Raw genomic sequence first — 22,036 nt, 5'->3', positions numbered from 1 at the left:
CATTTTTGTGACAGGTCAGTTACCGGGCCGTCCGCCCGGACGTTTGAGTGAGTTGGGGGCGTCCGGCTGTAGAGGCTCTTACCATGCGAATACAAATATGTGTGTACTGATATACGTGCGCGAATACATGAAATACACAAACAAATTTCTGAATTTTGACGTGGATCAGTGTCCCACAATCTGCATGTCCCTCCACTTCATATATCATATATGTGCTCTGAAATAATACAAATGGAGAACTCTTCAAGCAGCAGTTTCATTTTTATGTCGATTGTTGTACTTTGTTCTTCATGTGATGACTTAATCTCTCCATTGGTCTCAGGCTGCTAATTATAACTTCCAAAACAAATGAGAAAGCTCGATTTTTTTAACGTGGAGAGCAAAAAAAGTGCATAGAGATCTTGAACGGCTCTTTGACAAAGTCTCCTCCACAACACCATGTCAGACGGCTGCTGACTAATATGGCGACCCAAGACGACCCGTCCGGCTCCGTAAAATGTTCCTCCACAACACCATGTCATATTTGTACTGATCATATCATATAATGGTAGTACAAAATTGGTCGCATGCATGATCGACCAGAGAAAATGTCGGCTCTTCTTAGGCTGCCGATGGATGTTGTGTTGGTCGTGTCAGACAAAGAATTTCAACCATGCATGGTCGTCCATCCGAAAAGGAGTCGGGTCTCCCCAAAGCGTGCTTGTTGTCGCCATTGATTCTCTCCTCGTGTTTACGTACTCCCATTCTCTCCAGCTTCCGACCGGCCTCTATAAATGCCAGCGATCGTCTCCAGCTGATCAATCACTACAGCCAATCCTACTCATTAGCAAAGCGCTATAAGCTCAGCCCTGCTTGGTCTAGCCTTCTCCTTCCTGCTGCAAGAACTGATCCGGTAGTCCGCCATGAAGATCATGGCAGCCGATGATCAGCCAAGGAGGAGCAGGAGGTACGCGCTGCTGCTGGCGGCGCGGGACTCGGAGTACGTGCTCAAGGCGTACGGAGGCTACTTCAACGTCTTCGTGAGTGCATTCGGCGGTGGCGGTGGCAAAGACAGCGACGTCTGCGAGACGTGGGACATGTTCCGGGCGGTGGACGGGGAGCTCCCCGACCTGGACGACATCGGACGTTACGACGGCTTCGTCATCAGCGGCAGCCCTTACGACGCGTACGCCGACGAGCTGTGGATACTGCGGCTGTGCCTCCTCGTCCAGGAGGCCGTCGCCGCCCGGAAGCGCGTCCTCGGCATCTGCTTCGGCCACCAGGTGGTATGTCGCGCTCTGGGCGGCCGCGTCGGGAAGGCCAGGCGCGGCGGGTGGGACATCGGCATCCGGGAGGTGGCCATGGCGGCGACGCTGCCGCCGTGGAGGTTCCTCGACGCGCTGCGGGACCTTCCCCAGTACGCCAAGATCACCGAGTGCCACCAGGACGAGGTCTGGGAGGCGCCGCTGGGCGCCGACGTGCTGGCGTCCTCGGACAAAACCGGTGTGGAGATGTTCTGCGTCGGCGACCACGTGCTGGGAATCCAGGGCCACCCGGAGTACACCGGCGACATACTCCTCAGCCTCGTCGACCGCCTCTCCACCAGCCAATCCATCACCGTGAGTGCTTCCCTCTAGCTATGTGGTGCATGATGCCATTGTCAATCCACGATATATCGGATCTGATTTGCCAGTTTGCATGTTGCAGTTGTCGTTCGCTGGGGATGTGAAGAGGCAACTGGAGGCTACTAGCCCTGACAGAGAGTTCTGGCTCAAGCTCTGCAAAAGTTTCCTCAAGACTGAAGAATCATACTACTAGCATCGTGCAATATTGGATTGAACAAAGCTTGGTCGTGAGATTATGTGCAGAACCATGCAAATTGTCGTTGTTACATCTATCTTTTTATACGTAAAATGTTGTCGTTAACAGGCAGGGACGGAAAAATTCAAGGACAGTCAGACCGGATGCTGACCACTGGTTCCTATTTTGGGAATCCCGCTTGGACGCAGCATAGAAAACTATTTGCTGTTTATTTTAGTGTGATGATGCCGAAGTAAGACCATGAAATTATGTCCAACCTTTTTCATTATGATCGAGTCTGGATTATGACCTTTTTTTTTTCTGTCAAAGGCTGCTTGTCTTTTTTTATCCGCTGAAAAGGCTGCTTACTTTCTGCAGTCAACCGGCCATATTTCTTCAGTTTAACAGGGTCCAAAGTGACGGCGTTTTTCAAGATAGTTGTGACGATACTCGTACCATAGGTTGGCAATTGTAAGAATATCATTGCAACCATGCATGGAACTTGTCAAAATACCACCGCCAACACGAAATTTGTTAAAATACTACTGCAAAAAAGAAACGTACAAGAATACCACTATACACCGTTGTGGTCATTTTACCATTCTAACAAAGGGTAAATGCGTTTGACCGAGGTCAATTTGAAATACTACCAAGGTCTAAAACAAGCTATAAGTTCATTTTTTTACAAACTCAGGTCGCTTTATTACTTTACAAGACAGATACATCGTCCATCAGCCACCTTACAATTGATGTCGGTGGCTCCTCTAGCCGTGTTGACCGCGGCATCAAGGCTGCTAGCCGATCTAACTCATGAGGGATTACATGTCTTCCTTAGGCACAGAATGAAAGAAGCCGAAGTATAACCTAGGGAAAGAACACCATAATTTGCATAAATAGCAGCCGTTTCTAAGGCAGTGAAGCCCCCTTCATCGTGTTTATGACCTCCACGCCTTCTGATTCTTCCACCACCAAGTTCTGGATCCCGAGTTGTGATGCTAGAATTGGACCATGTCTAAGAGCATATGCCTACGTCATCGCCGCGTCTGCCACATGCTCAAGGAAATCATTGGAAGCAGGAGTGAATCCTCCTTTCTCATCCCAAAGAACAGCACTCACAACACCATTAAGATTGTTTGGGTAATGTGGCGTCGACATTGAGTTTAACATAACTCTAGCCGGTCTCATCCATCCCCTTATCTAGATGCCGGTACTCTTCTGCCTCGACTTCCAGTAGTTAGTCATTACTATAATGGCTTTATTGAATGGAATTACCTCGTGTACGATGGTTTTCCATCCAATTTTCGATACAAAAGGAGAGATGCCCGCTTCCGTACGTTGTGTCCCACAACACCAGATCAGTCTGGCCGTACAAAGGTCATATGAATTTTGATCATACGTGTAGCGGCTCTCTTTATAAACGAAAGTATTAATAATAATTCATCTTGAATTCAACGGCTGACATGCGACCCTGATTGAGAGATAAAGCAAAGTTATCCAAGTTGTGAGCCTAGTACTTGGAGCTCCTTCCTTTATGGATGATCTGACATGATGAAAAGTCATTGAGCAAGCTTAGATCTCTTGATGATAGCCCATGCAAACCACCCGACCAGCCTTGCCAAACACCACAGTCATAGCAGAGTGGTAGGATTAGCGACGCCATTGAAGACTAATTCTGACGCTCCTATGTAGACACTGTTATGATCACGGCATACAACCCCAATCACTCCCTTTTCCACATGTCTGACTTACATCTCCGTCTAATGATTTTCACCATATACCGTGGAGACAGTATCCAGCTTGACCCTATCCGAGAGAGAGATTGAGTTGGTGCATCATGAGTTGATGACTTCACCAAGGCAACAAGTTCTACTCTATAGTTGTTGGTGAAGCTGAAGGAAATATGCCCTAGAGGCAATAATAAGTTATTATTTATTTCCTTATATCATGATAAATGTTTATTATTCATGCTAGAATTGTATTAAACGGAAACATGATACATGTGTGAATACATAGACAAACAGAGTGTCACTAGTATGCCTCTACTTGACTAGCTCGTTGATCAAAGATGGTTATGTTTCCTAACCATATACAAAGAGTTGTCATTTGATTAATGGGATCACATCATTAGGAGAATGATGTGATTGACTTGACCCATTCCGTTAGCTTAGCACCTGATCGTTTAGTATGTTGCTATTGCTTTCTTCATGACTTATACATGTTCCTATGACTATGAGATTATGCAACTCCTGTTTACCGGAGTAACACTTTGTGTGCTACCAAACGTCACAACGTAACTGGGTGATTATAAAGGTGCTCTACAGGTGTCTCGGAAGGTACTTGTTGGGTTGGCGTATTTCGAGATTAGGATTTGTTACTCCGATTGTCGGAGAGGTATCTCTGGGCCTACTCGGTAATGCACATCACTTAAGCCTTGCAAGCATTGCAACTAATGAGTTAGTTGCGGGATGATGTATTACGGAACGAGTAAAGAGACTTGCCGGTAACGAGATTGAACTAGGTATTGAGATACCGACGATCGAATCTCGGGCAAGTAACATACCGATGACAAAGGGAACAACGTATGTTGTTATGCGGTTTGACCGATAAAGATCTTCGTAGAATATGTGGGAGCCAATATGAGCATCCAGGTTCCGCTATTGGTTATTGACCGGAGACGTGTCTCGGTCATGTCTACATAGTTCTCAAACCCGTAGGGTCCGCACGCTTAAAGTTCGATGACGATTATATTATGAGTTTATGTGTTTTGATGTACCAAAGGTAGCTCGGAATCCCGGATGTGATCACGGACATGACGAGGAGTCTCAAAATGTTCGAGACGTAAAGATCGATATATTGGACGACTATATTGGGATACCGGAATGGTTCCGGGTGAGATCGGGATAATACGGGAGCACCGGGAGGTTATCGGAACCCCCCGGGAGGTATATGGGCCTTAATGGGCTTTAGTTGAAAGGAGGGGAAAGGAGCAAGGGAGGGGGTGCCCCCCCCCCAAGCCCAATCCGAATTGGGAGGGGGGGAGGCCCCTTTCCTTCCTCCCTCCTTCCTCTTCCTTCCCTCTCCCTCTCCAAATAGGAAAAGGAGGAGTCCTACTCCCGGTGGGAGTAGGACTCCCCCCTTGGGCGCGCCTCGTCCCCTTGGCCGGCCCTCTCCCCCCCCCCACCTCCTTTATATACGGAGGAGAGGGGCACCCCATAGACACAACAATTGATCTCTTGGATCTTTTAGCCGTGTGCGGTGCCCCTCTCCACCATAGTCCACCTCGATAATATCGTAGCGGTGCTTAGGCGAAGCCCTGCGTCGGTAGAACATCATCATTGTCACCACGCCGTCATGCTGACGGAACTCTCCCTCAAAGCTCGGCTGTATCGGAGTTCGAGGGATGTCATCGAGTTGAACGTGTGCAGAACTCGGAGGTGCCGTGCGTTCGGTACTTGATCGGTCGGATCGTGAAGACGTACGACTACATCAACCGCGTTGTGCTAACGCTTCCGCTTTCGGTCTACGAGGGTACGTGGACACACTCTCCCCTCTCGTTGCTAGGCATCACCATGATCCTGTGTGTGCGTAGGAAAATTTTGAAATTACTACGTTCCCCAACAGTGGTATCCGAGCCAGGTTTTATGCTTAGATGTTATATGCACGAGTAGAACACAAGTGAGTTGTGGACGATACAAGTCAGACTGCTTACCAGAATGTCATACTTTGGTTCGGCGGTATTGTTGGATGAAGTGGCCCGGACCGACATTACGCGTACGCTTACGCGAGACTGGTTCTACCGACGTGCTTTGCACACAGGTGGCTGGCGGGTGTCAGGTTCTCCAACTTTAGTTGAACTGAGTATGGCTACGTCCGATCCTTGAGAAGGTTAAAACAACACTAACTTGACGAACTATCGTTGTGGTTTTTGATGCGTAGGTAAGAACGGTTCTTGCTCACCTCATAGCAGCCACGTAAAACTTGCAACAACAAAGTAGAGGACGTCTAACTTGTTTTTGCAGGGCATGTTGTGATGTGATATGGTCAAGGCATGATGCTAAATTTTATTGTATGAGATGATCATGTTTTGTAACCGAGTTATCGGCAACTGGCAGGAGCCATATGGTTGTCGCTTTATTGTATGCAATGCAATCATCCTGTAATGCTTTACTTTATCACTAAGTGGTAGCGATAGTCGTAGAAGCATAAGTTGGCGAGACGACAATGATGCTACGATGGAGATCAAGGTGTCGCGCCGGTGACGATGGTGATCATGACGGTGCTTCGGAGATGGAGATCACAAGCACAAGATGATGATGGCCATATCATATCACTTATATTGATTGCATGTGATGTTTATCTTTTATGCATCTTATCTTGCTTTGATTGACGGTAGCATTATAAGATGATCTCTCACTAAATTTCAAGATAAAAGTGTTCTCCCTGAGTATGCACCGTTGCGAAAGTTCGTGCTGAGACACCACGTGATGATCGGGTGTGATAGGCTCTACGTTCAAATACAACGGGTGCAAAACAGTTGCACATGCGGAATACTCAGGTTAAACTTGACGAGCCTAGCATATGCAGATATGGCCTCGGAACACTAAGACCGAAAGGTCGAGCGTGAATCATATAGTAGATATGATCAACATAGTGATGTTCACCATTGAAACTACTCCATCTCATGTGATGATCGGATATGGTTTAGTTGATTTGGATCACGTGATCACTTAGATGATTAGAGGGATGTCTATTTAAGTGGGAGTTCTTAAGTAATATGATTAATTGAACTTAAATTTATCATGAACTTAGTACCTGGTAGTATTTTGCATGTCTATGTTTGTTGTAGATAGATGGCTCGTGCTGTTGTTCCGTTGAGTTTTAATGCGTTTCTTGAGAAAGCAGAGTTGAAAGATGATGGTAGCAATTACACGGACTGGGTCCGTAACTTGAGGATTATCCTCATTGCTGCACAGAAGAATTACGTCCTGAAAGCACCGCTAGGTGCCAGACCTGCTGCAGGAGCAACACCAGATGTTATGAACGTCTGGCAGAGCAAAGCTGATGACTACTCGATAGTTCAGTGTGCCATGCTTTACGGCTTAGAATCGGGACTTAAACGACGTTTTGAACGTCATGGAGCATATGAGATGTTCCAGGAGTTGAAGTTAATATTTCAAGCAAATGCCCGGATTGAGAGATATGAAGTCTCCAATAAGTTCTACAGCTGCAAGATGGAGGAGAATAGTTCTATCAGTGAGCATATACTCAGAATGTTTGGGTATAACAATCACTTGATTCAACTGGGAATTAATCTTCCGGATGATAGCGTCATTGACAGAATTCTTCAATCACTGCCACCAAGCTACAAGAGCTTCGTGATGAACTATAACATGCAAGGGATGGATAAGACAATTCCCGAGCTCTTCGCAATGCTAAAGGCTGCGGAGGTAGAAATCAAGAAGGAGCATCAAGTGTTGATGGTCAATAAGACCACCAGTTTCAAGAAAAAGGGCATAGGGAAGAAGAAGGGGAACTTCAAGAAGAAGAACAAACAAGTTGCTGCTCAAGAGAAGAAGCCCAAGTCTGGACTTAAGCCTGAGACTGAGTGCTTCTACTGCAAGCAGACTGGTCACTGGAAGCGGAACTGCCCCAAGTATTTGGCGGATAAGAAGGATGGCAAGGTGAACAAAGGTATACGTGATATACATGTTATTGATGTGTACCTTACTAATGCTCGCAGTAGCATCTGGGTATTTGATACTGGTTCTGTTGCTAATATTTGCAACTCGAAACAGGGACTATGGATTAAGCGAAGATTAGCTAAGGACGAGGTGACGATGCGCGTGGGAAATGGTTCCAAAGTCGATGTGATCGCGGTCGACACGCTACCTCTACATCTACCTTTGGGATTAGTTTTAGACCTAAATAATTGTTATTTGGTGCCAGCGTTAAGCATGAACATTATATCTGGATCTTGTTTGATGCAAGACAGTTATTCATTTAAATCAGAGAATAATGGTTGTTCTATTTATATGAGTAATATCTTTTATGGTCATCCACCCTTGAGGAGTGGTCTATTTATATTAAATATCGATAGTAGTGATACACATATTCATAATATTGAGGCCAAAAGATGCGGAGTTGATAATGATAGTGCAACTTATTTGTGGCACTGCCGTTTAGGGCATATCGGTGTAAAGCGCATGAAGAAACTCCATACTGATGGACTTTTGGAGCCACTTGATTATGAATCACTTGGTACTTGCGAACCGTGCCTCATGGGCAAGATGACTAAAACGCCGTTCTCCGGAACTATGGAGCGAGCAACAGATTTGTTGGAAATCATACATACAGATGTATGTGGTCCAATGAATGTTGAGGCTCGCGGCGGGTATTGTTATTTTCTCACCTTCACAGATGATTTAAGCAGATATGGGTATATCTACTTAATGAAACATAAGTCTGAAACATTTGAGAAGTTCAAAGAATTTCAGAGTGAAGTGGAAAATCATCGTAACAAGAAAATAAAGTTTCTACGATCTGATCGTGGAGGAGAATATTTGAGTTACGAGTTTGGTCTACATTTTAAACAATGCGGAATAGTTTCGCAACTCACGCCACCCGGAACACCACAACATAATGGTGTGTCCGAATGTCGTAATCATACTTTACTAGATATGGTGCGATCTATGATGTCTCTTACTGATTTACCGCTATCGTTTTGGGGTTATGCTTTAGAGACGGCTGCATTCACGTTAAATAGGGCACCATCGAAATCCGTTGAGACGATGCCTTATGAACTGTGGTTTGGCAAGAAACCAAAGTTGTCGTTTCTTAAAGTTTGGGGCTGCGATGCTTATGTGAAAAAGCTTCAACCTAATAAGCTCGAACCCAAATCGGAGAAATGTGTCTTCATAGGATACCCAAAGGAAACTGTTGGGTACACCTTCTATCACAGATCTGAAGGCAAGACTTTTGTTGCTGAATTTGGATCCTTTCTAGAGAAGGAGTTTCTCTCGAAAGAAGTGAGTGGGAGGAAAGTAGAACTTGATGAGGTAACAGTACCTGCTCCCTGCTTATTGGAAAATAGTTCATCACAGAAACCAGTTCCTGTGACGTCTACACCAATTAGTGAGGAAGTTAATGATGATGATCATGAAACTTCAGATCAAGTTGTTACTGAACCTCGTAGGTCAATCAGAGTAAGATCCGCACTAGAATGGTACGGTAATCCTGTTCTGGAGGTTATGTTACTAGACCATGACGAACCTACGAACTATGAAGAAGCGATGGTGAGCCCAGATTCCGCAAAATGGCTTGAGGCCATGAAATCCGAGATGGGATCTGATACGTCTCCAACGTATCTATAATTTTTTATTGTTCCATGCTATATTATATTCTGTTTTGGACATTATTGGGCTTTATTATACACTTTTACATTATTTTTGGGACTAACCTATTGACTGGAGGCCCAGCCCAGAATTGTTGTTTTTGCCTATTTTAGAGTTTCACAGAAAAAGAATATCAAACGGAGTCCAAATGGAACGAAACCTTCGGGAACGTGATTTTTGGAACGAACGTGATCCAGAGGACTTGGAACCTACGTCAAGAAAGCAACCAGGAAGGCACGAGGTAGGGGGCGTGCCTACCCCCCCCCCCCCCAGGCGCGCCCTCCACCCTCATGGGGCCCACGTTGCTCCACCGACGTACTTCTTCCTCCTATATATACCTACGTACCCCCAAACTACCAGATACGGAGCCAAAAACCTAATTCCACCGCCGCAACCTTCTGTACCCGTGAGATCCCATCTTGGGGTCTTTTCGGGAGCTCCGCCGGAGGGGGCATCGATCACGGAGGGCTTCTACATCAACACCATAGCCTCTCCGATGATGTGTGAGCAGTTTACCTCAGACCTTCGGGTCCATAGTTATTAGCTAGATGGCTTCTTCTCTCTCTTTGGATCTCAATACAATGTTCTCCCCCTCTCTTGTGGAGATCTATTCGATGTAATCTTCTTTTGCGGTGTGTTTGTTGAGACCGATGAATGTGGGTTTATGATCAAGTTTATCTATGAACAATATTTGAATCTTCTCTGAATTCTTTTATGTATGATTGGTTATCTTTGCAAGTCTCTTCGAATTATCAGTTTGGTTTGGCCTACTAGATTGATCTTTCTTGCAATGGGAGAAGTGCTTAGCTTTGGGTTCAATCTTGCGGTGTCCTTTCCCAGTGACAGTAGGGGCAGCAAGGCACGTATTGTATCGTTGCCATCGAGGATAACAAGATGGGGTTTATATCATATTGCATGAGTTTATCCCTCTACATCATGTCATCTTACTTAAAGCGTTACTCTGTTCTTTTGAACTTAATACTCTAGATGCATGCTGGATAACGGTCGATGTGTGGAGTAATAGTAGTAGATGCAGGCAGGAGTCGGTCTACTTGTCTCGGACGTGATGCCTATATGCATGATCATACCTAGATATTCTCATAACTATGCTCAATTCTGTCAATTGCTCAACAGTAATTTGTTTACCCACCGTAATACTTATGCTCTCGAGAGAAGCCACTAGTGAAACCTATGGCCCCCGGGTCTATTTTCCATCATATTAATCTTCCAACACTTAGCTAGTTTTTATTGCCTTTTATTTTACTTTGCATCTTTATCATAAAAATACCAAAAATATTATCTTATCATATCTACCAGATCTCACTTTCGTAAGTGACCGTGAAGGGATTGACAACCCCTTTATTGCGTTGGTTGCGAGGATTTTATTTGTTTGTGTAGGTGCGAGGGACTCGTGCGTGGCCTCCTACTGGATTGATACCTTGGTTCTCAAAAACTGAGGGAAATACTTACGCTGCTTTACTGCATCACCCTTTCCTCTTCAAGGGAAAACCAACGCAGTGCTCAAGAGGTAGCAGGATCCATGTATGAGAACAAAGTATGGACTTTTGTTGACTTGCCCGATGATCGGCAAGCCATCGAGAATAAATGGATCTTCAAGAAGAAGACTGACACTAACGGTAATATTACTGTCTATAAAGCTCGACTTGTTGCAAAAGGTTTTTGACAAGTTCAAGGGATTGACTACGATGAGACCTTCTCACCCGTAGCGATGCTTAAGTCTGTCCGAATCATGTTAGCAATTGCCGCATTTTATGATTATGAAATTTGGCAAATGGATGTCAAAACTGCATTCCTAAATGGATTTCTGGAAGAAGAATTGTATATGATGCAACCGGAAGGTTTTGTCGATCCAAAGGGAGCTAACAAAGTGTGCAAGCTCCAGCGATCCATTTATGGACTGGTGCAAGCCTCTCGGAGTTGGAATAAACGTTTTGATGGTGTGATCAAAGCATATGGTTTTATACAGACTTTTGGAGAAGCCTGTATTTACAAGAAAGTGAGTGGGAGCCCTGTAGCATTTCTGATATTATATGTGGATGACATATTGTTGATTGGAAATGATATAGAATTTCTGGATAGCATAAAAGGATATTTGAATAAGAGTTTTTCAATGAAGGACCTCGGTGAAGCTGCTTACATATTGGGCATCAAGATCTATAGAGATAGATCAAGACGCTTAATTGGACTTTCACAAAGCACATACCTTGACAAAGTTTTGAAGAAGTTCAAAATGGATCAAGCAAAGAAAGGGTTCTTGCCTGTGTTACAAGGTGTGAAGTTGAGTAAGACTCAATGCCCGACCACTGCAGAAGATAGAGAGAAAATGAAAGATGTTCCCTATGCTTCAGCCATAGGCTCTATCATGTATGCAATGCTGTGTACCAGACCTGATGTGTGCCTTGCTATTAGTTTAGCAGGGAGGTACCAAAGTAATCCAGGAGTGGATCACTGGACAGCGGTCAAGAACATCCTGAAATACCTGAAAAGGACTAAGGATATGTTTCTCATTTATGGAGGTGACAAAGAGCTCATCGTAAATGTTTACGTTGATGCAAGCTTTGACACTGATCCGGACGATTCTAAATCGCAAACCGGATACGTGTTTATATTAAACGGTGGAGCTGTCAGTTGGTGCAGTTCTAAACAAAGCATCGTGGCAGGATCTACGTGTGAAGCGGAGTACATTGCTGCTTCGGAAGCAGCAAATGAAGGAGTCTGGATGAAGGAGTTCATATCCGATCTAGGTGTCATACCTAGTGCATCGGGTCCAATGAAAATCATCTGTGACAATACCGGTGCAATTGCCTTGGCAAAGGAATCCAGATTTCACAAGAGGACCAAGCACATCAAGAGACGTTTCAATTCCATCCGGGACCAAGTCCAAGTGGGAGACATAGAGATTTGCAAAATACATACAGATCTGAATGTTCCAGACCCGTTGACTAAGCCTCTTCCACGAGCAAAACATGATCAGCACCAAGACTCCATGGGTGTTAGAATCATTACTGTGTAATCTAGATTATTGACTCTAGTGCAAGTGGGAGACTGAAGGAAATATGCCCTAGAGGCAATAATAAAGTTATTATTTATTTCCTTATATCATGATAAATGTTTATTATTCATGCTAGAATTGTATTAAACGGAAACATGATACATGTGTGAATACATAGACAAACAGTGTCACTAGTATGCCTCTACTTGACTAGCTCGTTGATCAAAGATGGTTATGTTTCCTAGCCATAGACAAAGAGTTGTCATTTGATTAACGGGATCACATCATTAGGAGAATGATGTTATTGACTTGACCCATTCCGTTAGCTTAGCACTTGATCGTTTAGTATGTTGCTATTGCTTTCTTCATGACTTATACATGTTCCTATGACTATGAGATTATGCAACTCCCGTTTACCGGAGGAACACTTTGTGTGCTACCAAACGTCACAACGTAACTGGGTGATTATAAAGGTGCTCTACAGGTGTCTCCGAAGGTACTTGTTGGGTTGGCGTATTTCGAGATTAGGATTTGTCACTCCGATTGTCGGAGAGGTATCTCTAGGCCCACTCGGTAATGCACATCACTATAAGCCTTGCAAGCAATGTGACTAATGAGTTCGTTGCGGGATGATGCATTACGGAACGAGTAAACTGACTTGCCGGTAACGAGATTGAACTAGGTATTGAGATACCGACGATCGAATCTCGGGCAAGTAACATACCGATGACAAAGGGAACAACGTATGTTGTTATGCGGTTTGACCGACAAAGATCTTCGTAGAATATGTGGGAGCCAATATGAGCATCCAGGTTCCGCTATTGGTTATTGACCGGAGATGTGTCTCGGTCATGTCTACATAGTTCTCGAACCCGTAGGGTCCACACGCTTAAAGTTCGATGACAGTTATATTATGAGTTTATGTGTTTTGATGTACTGAAGGTAGTTCGGAGTCCCGGATGTGATCACGGACATGACGAGGAGTCTCGAAATGGTCGAGACGTAAAGATCGATATATTGGACAACTATATTTGGATACCGGAATGGTTCCGGGTGAGATCGGGATAATACCGGAGCACCGGGAGGTTATCGGAACCCCCCGGGAGGTATATGGGCCTTAATCGGCTTTAGTGGAAAGGAGGGGAAAGGAGCAAGGGAGGGGGCGCCCCCCCCCCCCAAGCCCAATCCGAATTGGGAGGGGCGCCGGCCCCCACTTTCCTTCCTCCCTCCTTCCTCTTCCTTCCCTCTCTCTCTCCAAATAGGAAAAGGAGGAGTCCTACTCCCGGTGGGAGTAGGACTCCCCCCTTGGGCGCGCCTCCTCCCCTTGGCCGGCCCTCTCCTCCCCCCTTTATATACGGAGGAGAGGGGCACCCCATAGACACAACAATTGATCTCTTGGATCTTTTAGCCGTGTGCGGTGTCCCTCTCCACCATAGTCCACCTTGATAATATTGTAGCGGCGCTTAGGCGAAGCCCTGCGTCGGTAGAACATCATCATCGTCACCACGCCGTCGTGCTGACGGAACTCTCCCTCAAAGCTCGGCTGGATCGGAGTTCGAGGGACGTCATCGAGTTGAACGTGTGCAGAACTCGGAGGTGTCGTGCGTTCGATACTTGATCGGTCGGATCGTGAAGACGTACTACTACATCAACCGCGTTGTGCTAACGCTTCCGCTTTCGGTCTACGAGGGTACGTGGACACACTCTCCCCTCTCGTTGCTAGGCATCACCATGATCCTGTGTGTGCGTAGGAAAATTTTGAAATTACTACGTTCCTCAACAGAAGCTTTGCGTCAACATCAGGCTTTAGAATTCGCCATCATGAATTGCTCTTTTGCTCATCGTCTAGATGAACCATAGAGTAACCACCAATCTTGTAAAGTCGGCATGCGAGAATGATTCAATAATGGCGAAGAGACACTATTTGGCATTTGGTTCCATCATGGCGCGCATATGATCGGCCAGGTCTTCACTTGAGAGTGCCCACATCGTGACATCGATCACTCTAGCACCAATGACGCCATGAGTCTTCAGCACCACACACAGAGGAACAACTTGAGGATGACATGTTTTGGATAGGCCCTAAAAGGAGAAAAAACACACGTTTTGGATATACTCGTGACGCAAGCACTCATGTTGCTCTCATGGCCATGTGAGAATCCCACAAGGTATCACACAACCAACTTGATATCAAATCCAACTGATTCATGCGGAATTTTTATGAAATCCAACGAATTTTGCAACATAGGAATAATGCCATTGCTTGCAATGTCCTTTTTTGTGGTATTCAAGATTAGTGATGATTGACATATTAAAATAGCTAGTGATAACTTAACAGAAACTAAAAAAATATGTCAAAAAAATAAAGAAAACAATTTAAAGAAATTAAAATTAAAAGAAATAGCACAAAACCTATAAAACACTAAAACAGAACTGTTTTCGTAAAAACCTAATTTAAATAATCCTAAAATTCACCAATTAATTACTACTGATAAACAAACTCACAAAGAACCAGTAGCAAAAAGAATCATCTAAAAAGAATACTCCTAGCTCAAATTATAGGCAATCTAGTGATTTGAGCAAATTCATGAAAATTCAAATTCAAACTTTCAAATCTAGTCAAACTTGATATCTACAGAAACTTGATAAAATTTCTAATCTAATGCAAAAAGAATCAAATTAAAATACTAAAAATCCTAATTGATATGAATTTTCTAAAACAGTAGAGCAGGTGTTGGCCGAAGAGGGACTCTTTGACCAACGGTTGGCCGAAAAGTCCTTTTTGGCCCGCGGTTGGTCGAAAAGTCCCTCTTCGGCCGACAGGAGGCCGACGGGGTGATACTTTTGATTTTTCTGCATTAGGGTGTATAGTTTCCGAATTTGTTATAAAAATCATCATAGTTTCAAAAAAAATCCAGCTTCTCTCTCCCGCACAACACAACACCTAAACCTAAACCTAGGTCCTTCAGCCGTTGCCTGCTGCTGTAATATGCTCATATTTTTTCTTTTAAATGTTGTTGTTTTCATTGACTGCTTGTGGGGACGGGTTCCCCGTGGGTTTTGAAAACCCGATGGGTTTAGGAAACGGGCAAAAATTTAACCCCGCGCACATTGATGGGGACGGCAATGGGTTTGCGATTTTCTTATGGGGATGGGTTTGGGCAAGCAAAACCCGGTGAGTTTTGTCCCCGTTGCCATCTTGAATGAAAATGAGTCGTGTCCGGGCAGAATTGCACTTAAGGATTGGTAATTCCGTGCACAAGTATGAATGGTCAAGTTGTCTACAGAGACCCAGTCCCAGAGAACAAAGTCCCAAATGACGAGCCTTTTAGAACTTCTACAGTGAGAGAACGAAATTTGATTAAGTATACTGTATATATGTCCAAAGGGAAATGAATATAAAAAATTGTAAGATGCACCAGCCGGGAATCGAACCCGGGTCTGTACCGTGGCAGGGTACTATTCTACCACTAGACCACTGGTGCCTTTGATGCCGTATTTCTTTGAACAGCCTATCCATCCCTGTAATCATTTCACTGGAAACCAAGCAGTGCTATGTATCGATGTACTATATTTCAGTTCAGGTGTTGACCAACTAAAGTTTTTAATACGTACAGAAGTGATATACTCAGTTCGGTGGGTTCTAGTCCAGTTATCTAGTGTTCCATGTATGTTCAGTTCAGTGATAGTTCTAGGCACGTGTAGAAGACGAAGGGAAGACGCCAGCGTGTCATAAAGAAAGACAGAAAGTGGTAAACTCAATTCAGCAGAGCTACTCTGACATGGCACATAAACCAGCAGGAACCAACTAATTCAGCGAAAATTGACCACAGTACAACTTTCTTTGGCTTCTCTTCTGGACAATATTCAGTATTACAATGTATGCAGAAGACTGACAAATAGATGGACATGATTAACATGGAACTCCAACATTTGATTGAACATAGAAGTTGCAATATCATCCTCCCCACAAGAGCATTGGCGACAGACATAAATACTTACTACCAACCTAGATAGACTCTTTTGCTCACTATGGCAGACGCAGCAGACCATCTAGAGCACTTATTTGGCAGGAACGATGACATAAAAATAAAAGCAGTAACACGGGATACAGTAGGCTTTGCCGGTCACCCGGCCAGCTGCTTAACCGAAACTACCATAGCAGGACACCATCTCAGAGACTTCAGACGTCTCTGGATCTCAGGCAGCGACACCTTTCTCGGCCACCTTCTTCTCCACTCCCCAGACGCACGTCTCCTCGCCCTGCACGGCCGTCTCCATCCCATCGCTGCTCCAGCCATCATCCAAGGTCGACCTCGGTGACACGGCGCCAGGGGCAACCGCACTGAAGCTCTGGTACATGAGCAGGCCACCGCCGGGAAGCTCCTGCTCGACGACATCCTCGAGCAGGTACGAGCAGACCTCCGCATCGGCCGCCCATGATTTGGCGAAGCCTTGGCCACCGAAGATGGTGACGGCGAGGGAGAAGTCTGACGGGCGGAAGCATGACAGCACCCTCTTGATCAGGTCACTGTAAACCAGGGAGCCAGGGTTGAAGTTCATCGCTTCGTAGCTCGCGTAGCTGAAGCCCTCCTCGGGAGTAACGTGGATTGTGGAGGCTGCAGGGCCGCAGACGCCGTTCATCGAGTAGCCGCACGGGTCGAAGTCGAAGTCGCAGATCTCCATCTCGGGGATGATAGCAGAGATCCCCGAGACCTTGGTCATCTCCTTGGCCGAGGAGCAGCCGCCGTCGGCAGAGTTCTTGAAGAACACCGCGGCCTTCCCGGCGTCCAGCCCAGTCATGCACATCTCGAGCGTCACCATGGGTTGCTCAGGCTCCTCAGTGGCGTAGTAGACGTGCCACATCTTCTTGGGCCTGAACGCATCACCCATCACATATGCATTGCCACCTGACTTGAGGCCACCAAAGAAGCCGTTCAGCACGGACACCTCCTCCGAGAAGCTGCGGTGCGGCGCCGGCTGCGCGCCGGGGAAGATGAACGCCCCGCGGGAGTACTTCGCTGAAAGAAGTGGCAGCGACAGCTCCGCAGCAAGCTCCAGGATGCGGGGAATCGACAGCAGGAGCTTTGTTGTCCCACAGGTTTTGATGACAACCTTGTGGGAGTAGACAAAGAGGCTCGACTCCGACAGCACGTAAGAGTCGAACTGCTTGTTCGAGAGCTGGGACACAATGGTGCACCGTGCAAGATCGAGGAAGGAGTCGATCTGGTGGCGGGAGAGGGCGCGAAGGCCGCGGCCGCACGGGTCCGCAAAGACAGGCGCGTCAGAGAAAGTTATCTCGAGGCGCTTCTCGTAGCCCTCAAACCCAATAGGGGAAGCGGGGGCAGGGCCCCAGCAGTCAGCCAAAGACATTTCCATCTGATCGGGTGCCGCGAGGAAGAAGAGAGGATGACAGAGGACAGAGGAGATCGGAGAGGACAAGCCAAGTAGCAGAGGAATCAGCCAGCCAAGGGAGATTTATTGGACAAAAGGGAAAGGGAAATTGCAGTAAAAAAAATCCTAAGCTACGTCGAGAGGCATGCGAAGGGAATATCAGGAGGGCTTGCGGGCGCACTGCAAAACAAATATCAGACAGAAATAATTGTTAGAAACAAGAATATGAAATGCATCAACGAGCATATTCAAATTTACATCTATGTAACTACATTGGTCAAGTCTTTGTGGTGCTTACGTTGGAGTAGGCAGCAGACTGGAACTTCTTGATTCCTCCGGCAGGGCGAACGTCCTCAATCTTGTAGCCAAGGGGAGCTTCGTACATGGAATTACTACTACTAGACTTTTTGCCGGCTTTTGACATCATTAGAACATTCACACTCGTTCCTTTGTGCTGGTGATGAGAGAAGAAAAAAGGTTAGTGACTCAAGTAATATGGCAGTAACATGGCATTATTAAGATCTGAAGAAGCAAACGCATATTGAGCTGATGAGCATAATTCATACGGTTAATACAGTAGATCTGAAGTAGCAAACACATGAGCTGATGAGCATACTTTTAGATGGTTAAAGCAATATGTTTAGACAATCATGAACATCATGAACCACTTGAACTAGAGACACTGCATACTCCTTAGGATTGGCCTAGAATCAATTCCGTAATATTTTTAGAAGATGGAACCTATCAATTAACTAGTACAAAATGAATTAACAATTTGGAGTGTAATGTGGGCACAGAAAAGCAGTAGCATGCGATATGTCAACCATACTTACTCCTAGATAGCAAGCACACATTTTTTTTGTTGCATTTTTTATCTCCAGGTTTTCCTCCAGGACAAGATGTGTTATAATTGCCACTAAATGCGCAATTAAAAGACATTAAATAAAAAATAAATGCAAACCAGAGCCGGCTCGGTGAACATAATTGTAGCGTATTGCGGAAAAGTCGGAAGCAAGTACTACAAACAACCAGACGTTTTTCCCATAAAATACGCTGCGTTTGGCAGCCTGGGAAGGTTTGACTACCATAAACAAAGACAACACAGCAGACAAAAAAAAACAGAGTATGAAAGACCATAGATTCACGTTTCACGGCATCAACAACAATTAAACACCAACAATAATGGGCGCAGAAGCAACGTTTTCCTCGAATCCAAGCCCTCGGGAGAAGCCCTAACAAGATCAGACGCACCAAGAGATTCCCATCTCTCCCAGAAATAAAGTACTAGTCCGCAAAATAATCCCACCACATCATAGAGAAGAACAGGGGAGGACGCGACCCAAGAAAGAAATCCCCTGCCTGCCTGAGCAGAGCGCGATCCCCCGATGCCAAAACGGGCCCCGGAGAACCTAAATCGAGATCCGGAAAAGAACATTGCGGGCAGGATTCGCGTACTAGTACAAAATCGCAGGGCGATGAGGGGTGCACAGAGCGGGCAGGGAGGCAGGGGAACTCACGCTTCTTGGAGGGCGCGAGGAGGAAGAAGCTCTGGCTGTTGCGGCCTTGGGTCTCAGATCGACGGAGTTCCTAGGTTACGGGGCACGGGCGGGCGGTTTGCTCTTTCGAGGCGATCGGCTCGAAAAGGTTTGGGTTTGTTTTCGATGGGAAGGCGTGTCGAGGCTGGGGCTGCCACCGGGCGCTATTTATAGTGGACGCGGACGATGCGGCCGGCCGAGCGGGGTAGGGAGAGGCGGTGGGAAGCGGCTGCAAGTTTAGGGCCTTGCTTCCGGGCTTCCGGGCCTATTCGCTATTCCCGTCCCGTATTTTTGGGTGACAACTAAATAACTCACGTGCAAAATCTCCTGGCCGAGCAGTCATGAGACATGAGTCAACAAACATCGACGTCTCGAGTTTTTGTTTTGTTTTCTTTTTGGCTCAACCCTTCAACCGAACAAGTATATCCTTGTATATTATGAAAAATAAGTACGTGTGATATATGTATATATTGATTGTCAAAAAAAAGTATGATTTCTTTGGCATTCTCTTATTAAAAATAATTATGATATATATTTTGCAGGGTTTTTTCTCAAAAAATATTCGGATCTTTTATATTATAAAAAATTCATCAACGGTGCAAAGCACCTCGAACGTTATTAAAAATATGTCGAGACTTCTAGACCACCGAACGACCACTATTGTCGCCAGAACGAGCCGCCAACGTGCCGTTGTTACCGCTCCCTAACGGAGCTGGTTTGACCTTATCGATGATATCTAACAAGTCTTCGTGCGCGTGCCCAATGGACCAGCGCCCTCGAGCCGTAGTCGTCATCGTTGAGCCCTTGAATAGATCTGAAGCAACTGATATCACTTCTTGCCATCGCGCAAGCACGACAAACCTAAAACCTCACCTCCCCAAGGAGACGGCATGAATCTACATCGGAGATCCGTCAACTACGTCCGTATGGATGGGCTCAAGGAGGACAAGACCCGAGAAGACAAACTCGCAGAAGAAGAAGCATCGCTAGCCACCCAAGAGCCACACCCGCGAGGACTAAAAGACCTTAACCTAAACTACTAGCTGAAGCGAAGGCATCGGGATTACCCTCTCCGCCACCGGCCGCTAGAGAGGCTAGTAGAGGGGAGGTGAATCCACGAGCTCGCCGGCGAAGCCTGGAAGGGAGAGTTTGCCTTAGCCGCAGGGAAAGGGGAAACACACCAGGAGAAGGACAATCATATATTTCCTGGTATTATTATGTACTCTTACTAAAGGTACGGTATCAAAAATTTACATAGATTTATTACAAAAGATGTATAGAGAGACGTAGTACAAATTCGAAAGGAAAGGCCAAACATCCCACTATCAGAATAATGCCGCCCCCCCCCCCCCCCACGTGCGCGCGCCTTATCCCCGCTCCGGGCGCGTGGAGATGTGTCTCCGATGGATCGGCTTAGGTACGGTCGACTTTGCCTTTTCCTATGTTATTTTGCTATCTCCCCGGTATGACGACACACGGAAGTGTCGGGAAGTTATAACAATTAAATCACTATGTGGTCTACAGATCTGGATGTAATTTTTATTATTTTTAGTGTTTGTTGTACTATATACTTGTTTCTGGTGTTTGTTGTACTGTCATAATTGAAGATGAATAAAACGAAAGTTTTTCGCCAAAAAAAAAGGATTCATGAGTTATCGGATTAGCTAACTATACACGCTAACTTAGCATTTGTTGTTTGTTATGAGATATGTTTACGTATTTATATCAATAGCTTTGATTTTGTTCTCTCCCTCAAGACATGATAACATGTGTTATTTACCTTACGCAACAGAAGATCTCTTCTATCTTAAGAATTAAATTACCCTTATGGTGTGCTTTTAGGACCCCACCTCGCCCCATCACCCACGGCCGATCCTATGATTTCGGGGAGGGGAGGGGTGCTAAACTAGACCCTGGGCCTTTAAACTAAACATAAGAAAAATATAAGAAAATATGTTGAATTGCCAGCGAAATGAAATACATTAATTTTGTTTCTCTTATAAGTCTCTTCTTTACTAATATGTCCCATTAAGATTATCCTAATTTCTTGGCTCATAATAATCTATAACAAAAATTGGTATGTCATGAAGACTAGCAGATCATTTAAGTGCCCATGATCACTCACTTTGTTTTCATTCATGTTGATGTTAACATTGTACTATGTAAGTCCCTCATCTTATGGATAACATTTGTTTATTCCTCCATAGCAAGTATCAGAATGAAGATGCAATGTTGATGATCATTTATAAATTTCAGTGAATCATCATGGTAAAATCTTATAGGGCATAAACCACCCATATAAACTAGTAAGGTACACGTGCATTGCACGCATGAGATTTGGTAATCAAATTATGAATAAATATCACACTATAGCATGTAAGTTTTGAGTCATATATACATGATGTAGATGTTCGTTTAATTCTTATAGTTCATCTCATTCAAAATCAATTAGTTTTATAAAAAAAATCTATTTTAAGATTCATGGAATTGTCCATTGTAAAGCATAAAGTAAAAAACAAATAGTGACAATTCATTTAGAAAAAAAAGTTTGGGTAATTAAGATATGGAAAATTCTAGAACAAAGGAGAAGTGCTTGTGTTTTGAGGTTTGTGCATTATGCTTAAGTTTAACCATTGAGTCTTCTAGATTGTACATGTGGCAGAATCTGGTGGAATGTAGATGATATCCAACGGCCAGTAGTGCTCGGATTTGCCATCTCTGTACCGTCGATTGGCTTCATCCAATGACCAACTTTCAAAGTTATTCGCACACTATATAGGGGTATAGATGAAGATCAAAGACATACCTATATAGGGGCAGTCCGATCCTCCTCCGACTCATGTTTGCTTTGACTCGAGGCGGCACCATGCACTCTCATGAGGTGAAGATCAATCATTGCACAGGGGGCGATCCATTCTCTTGCT

General features: G+C 45.0%; 2 protein-coding genes and 1 non-coding gene across 3 annotated transcripts; 1 reads left to right on the top strand and 2 right to left on the bottom strand.

Moving 5' to 3' along the window:
• The first annotated feature begins 902 nt into the window (after window positions 1–902).
• LOC109750656 (gamma-glutamyl peptidase 3-like) lies at window positions 903–1,797 on the top strand. Its single transcript, XM_020309619.1, has 2 exons — window positions 903–1,598; window positions 1,687–1,797. The coding sequence occupies exons 1-2, from the start codon at window positions 903–905 to the stop codon at window positions 1,795–1,797; spliced, it is 807 nt and encodes a 268-aa protein (XP_020165208.1).
• Window positions 1,798–15,597: 13,800 nt separating this feature from the next.
• On the bottom strand, window positions 15,598–15,668 carry TRNAG-GCC (transfer RNA glycine (anticodon GCC)). The gene has a single exon. It is a non-coding gene; the product is annotated as a tRNA-Gly (tRNA).
• Window positions 15,669–16,096: 428 nt separating this feature from the next.
• LOC109750663 (S-adenosylmethionine decarboxylase proenzyme) lies at window positions 16,097–19,228 on the bottom strand. Its single transcript, XM_020309625.4, has 3 exons — window positions 19,095–19,228; window positions 17,876–18,031; window positions 16,097–17,757 (listed from the first exon to the last, which is right to left on the bottom strand). Exon 3 carries the CDS (start codon window positions 17,560–17,562, stop codon window positions 16,384–16,386), a length of 1,179 nt encoding a protein of 392 aa, XP_020165214.1. The 5' UTR covers window positions 17,563–17,757; window positions 17,876–18,031; window positions 19,095–19,228; the 3' UTR covers window positions 16,097–16,383.
• Window positions 19,229–22,036: the final 2,808 nt, after the last annotated feature.

The sequence above is a fragment of the Aegilops tauschii genome, chromosome 5 (genome assembly GCF_002575655.3).
Source record: "Aegilops tauschii subsp. strangulata cultivar AL8/78 chromosome 5, Aet v6.0, whole genome shotgun sequence".
Taxonomy (NCBI): Eukaryota; Viridiplantae; Streptophyta; class Magnoliopsida; order Poales; family Poaceae; genus Aegilops; species Aegilops tauschii.
This window is presented reverse-complemented; position numbering and strand designations above follow the sequence as displayed.

Excerpts from the sequence above, each read along its gene's own strand:
- LOC109750656 (XM_020309619.1), top strand. The coding sequence starts at position 903 with ATGAAGATCATGGCAGCCGATGATCAGCCAAGGAGGAGCAGGAGGTAC. Across the intron at positions 1,599-1,686 it reads CCACCAGCCAATCCATCACC|TTGTCGTTCGCTGGGGATGT; the intron begins GTGAGTGCTTCC and ends TGCATGTTGCAG.
- LOC109750663 (XM_020309625.4), bottom strand. The coding sequence starts at position 17,562 with ATGGAAATGTCTTTGGCTGACTGCTGGGGCCCTGCCCCCGCTTCCCCT.